The sequence below is a fragment of the Etheostoma cragini genome, chromosome 16 (genome assembly GCF_013103735.1).
Source record: "Etheostoma cragini isolate CJK2018 chromosome 16, CSU_Ecrag_1.0, whole genome shotgun sequence".
Lineage (NCBI taxonomy): Eukaryota > Metazoa > Chordata > Actinopteri > Perciformes > Percidae > Etheostoma > Etheostoma cragini.
The window spans coordinates 23528556-23531972 of NC_048422.1; the positions used below are offsets into that span (position 1 = coordinate 23528556).

General features: G+C 42.0%; 1 protein-coding gene across 1 annotated transcript in view; it reads right to left on the bottom strand.

Annotated features, from left to right (window-relative positions):
• LOC117959726 (calcium/calmodulin-dependent protein kinase type II subunit beta) overlaps nucleotides 1-3417 on the bottom strand; it is a 42743-nt gene that overhangs the window by 1330 nt on the left and 37996 nt on the right. The window contains exons 16-18 of the mRNA XM_034897005.1: nucleotides 2681-2725; nucleotides 1724-1814; nucleotides 87-109 (exon numbers count right to left, since the gene is read on the bottom strand). Coding sequence (XP_034752896.1) covers nucleotides 87-109; nucleotides 1724-1814; nucleotides 2681-2725 — 159 coding nt within the window. The remainder of the gene's footprint in view (nucleotides 1-86; nucleotides 110-1723; nucleotides 1815-2680; nucleotides 2726-3417) is intronic.

Genomic DNA, 3417 nt, shown 5'->3' on the forward strand with positions numbered 1-3417 from the left:
GTAATGGAAAACCAAAAAAAGCGAGTAGACCCGAGGCGAGTCGAGTAGATACCACGCAGTGGAAAACCGCCATAACTCTAACATACATGAACAGATCTGTACACCGCATCTGATTTAACAAGAAGACAATAAGGCGTTATGGTGTGTGCAGGATGGGCAAAGATGAAAGTTCAATAGATAAAGTGTGTGAAATGTACACTAATGCACTCATGTGCCATTATTATAATTACATCTGTGCATAATGGTCCATTTGGTCACTTTTAATGGTGCAATTCCCTAACTCATGTGTAATTTATTGTGTATTTACAGTATATTGTGTGCTATATCTTCTACACTTATCCATCTCTGCACACTTGAATCATATCACATGTCTTTGCTCTTATCTTTGCTGTTGCAAACCACAGTTTCCCCCACTGTGGGACACATAAAGCTTTTCTTATCTCATCTTACAATCTCGGGAATATGGTAAAAACATGAGAGCAACCCAGCGAGGAGGAACTCACCTGAGAGCTTGTTACTCATTGTGAGTCCTCAGTAATCTCCTCCATGCTAGTGCACACACTTCAACAACTTGCATGCAGAAAGTTGTGCTTTCTCGCCTACATAGTCACTAAAATGTCTCTTCCTGCTCCGCCCGGGCGCCGTGACGCTCTCCACCTCCACCTCCACCTCCACCCGTCAGCCATCACTTCCCTGTCGATCGCATGCGAGGCCGCTCGACCTCATCACGCTATTCCTGTCCCGGATGAGATTTACTGTGTCCTCCTTTCCTCGAGTCGTCCCGACACTAATGAGGAAGGCTTAGCTCGCTCTAAATCTCTCTTTCTCTCTCTCTTACTCCATCTCTTTCTCCCTCCATCCTTCTCTTTCACTAGTGTATTTCATCTTGTGCATCTGTCCATCCCCCACCATCACAAATCTGTTCATTTTGCCTCTGTCTTCCCCTTCAATGCAACACAAAAAGCTGAAAAAAGGCTCCGTATTAAGCACAAGAAGCAACACCACAGCACAAAAGTCCTCCATTCGATGTTTCACTTAAAGGGCCAGTTCACCCAAATGACCTCACTCATCTCAAATAAAACCCCCGAATTATCTGTGGTCCAGGTTTGGAAATATCTGTCTCTTTACCTGAATACAGTGGATGTGAGTTTTTGTCTGTTCTGCTTACAGTATTACATAATAGAAAAGCATTTAAGATATTTAAAATATATAAATATATAAACCCATGTAGAAGGCGAAAAGATGGGAGAGAAGGAGGAAAAAACCTTTCGGCTATACACAAAATTATATTTAATTCATCAGATTTTTCCTAAATGGTGTGAAATTCTGGAGAGTTTTCAGGCTTCAAGGTTTATCTTTATTGTCTTAATTATACAATACCAGCGGTGGAACGTAGCTAAGTACATGTATTTAAGTACAAGTGTGAGATACGTGTACTTTTGCCATAGTGACTATACGTAACTATGTTTCTGCAGGTAGACGGAGCCACAGTCACACATTGTGATGGGTCACAGATTTCTCCGTAACACCTGTGTTAAAGCCATGGTTAAAGCCAGTGTTGGAGAGTGTGCAGGTGAAAGGAAGCAGGAGACTTCTTTACATTTTTACTTTATTTTCATGTGTCATGGCTGATACTGGGGCAGGAAATGAACGTATGTCTATGTAATGTTCCCAAAAGTGGCGTTAGTGTGTGTGTGTGTGTGTGTGTGTGTGTTTGTGTGTGTGTGTGTGTGTTTGTCTGTGTGTGTGTGTGTGTGTGTCCCACCTTTTACATCTTCATCCTCAATGGTGGTGTTGCTGCTGTCAGATGACCCCTGTAAAGAGCACAAAAAAGTGAATAATCAAAAAACACACAAAACCACACACACGCACGCACGCACGCACACACACACGCACACACGCACACACACACACACACACACAATCACACACACACAGATTCTTCCAGCGAATCTACAACATGACTCAGATAGATACAGCTGTACGTGTACATACAACTCATAATCACCAAGAGGTTAGCCGACATAGCCGGTGCTGACGGACACACAAGACCGTACGGCACAGGACGTTTAGTCTCCGTCACACACAGTCTGGACACAAGGGGGCAGCGCAGGAGAAGCAAAACTCTCACAGCTCCAGCTCTCTCTCTCTCTCTCTCTCTCTCTCTCTCTGTCTCTGGCTCGCTCTCTCGCTCTCTCTCTGGCTGTGTCTCTGGCTGTCACTCTCTCTCTCTCTCTCTCTCTCTGTCTCTGGCTGTGTCTCTCTCTCTCTCTTTGTCTCTGGCTCGCTCTATCGCTCTCTCTCGCTCTCTCTCTCTCTCTCGCTTTCTCTCTCTCTCTCTGGCTCTCTCTCTCTTGCTCTCTCTCTCTCTCTCTGGCTCTCTCTCTCTCTCTCTTGCTCTCTCTCTCTCTCTCTCTTGCTCTCTCTCTCTCTTTCGCTCAATTTCTCTCTCTCTCTCTCTCTCTCTTTCTCTCTCTCTCTCTCTCTTGCTCTCTCTCTCGCTATATCTCTCATGCATAAACACACACAGAGAAAGATATTCAACAAAATACACAAATTCTCCTTTTTCCAAATACAACTGTAACCACACAGATAGCGAAACGGAGGGATGAGACATGAACTGAAGAGATGGAGCGAAGGTAGGAGGAAAAGGAGGAAGAGGAGGAAGAGGAGGATGTACCTTGGTCCGATCTATTGGATTATGGATAACAGTAGTCTGAGGCTCCTGGAGGAAGAATGGAGAGAAAGGAAGGAAGGAAGGAGAGAAAGGAGAGAAAATGGAGATAAAGAGAAGCAACAGAGAGGGAATGTTTCATGAAGACAAAGCGAGGGATTGAGAGAGAAAAGAGGAAGATTAATAGAGAAGGATGTGAGTAATAGAACGATTAATGAGTTGGAGGATTGCTGTAAGAGTTACATCATCAATACTAAAGATTGGACTGTACCAACGCAATCATTCATGAACTCTCTCTCTCACTCTTTTCTCTCTCTCTTGCTCACTCTCTCTCTCTTTCTCTTAATTTCAATTTGTCAATTTAATTTTGCTTTATTGGCATGACAAAAAATACATCTGTGTATATTACTATATATGTACATACAAACAACAATAAGGAGCAAATCCATCTGATATAAATCTGATATAATAATATAATAATATATATGAATACAAGTAAACAGGATACTGTTTGCCTTCATTCAAAAAGATTTAGGAAAATCCAACCTTTAAGGACACCAACTAATAATATAATATAATATAATATAATATAATATAATATAATATAATAACAAATAATGTAAATAAATAAATGTTCTCCCTTAAAATACAGGGGGCATAAGTAAACACCCCCTATGTTAAAATACAGGGGGCATAAGTATACACCCCCTATGTTAAAATACAGGGGCATAAGTATACACCCC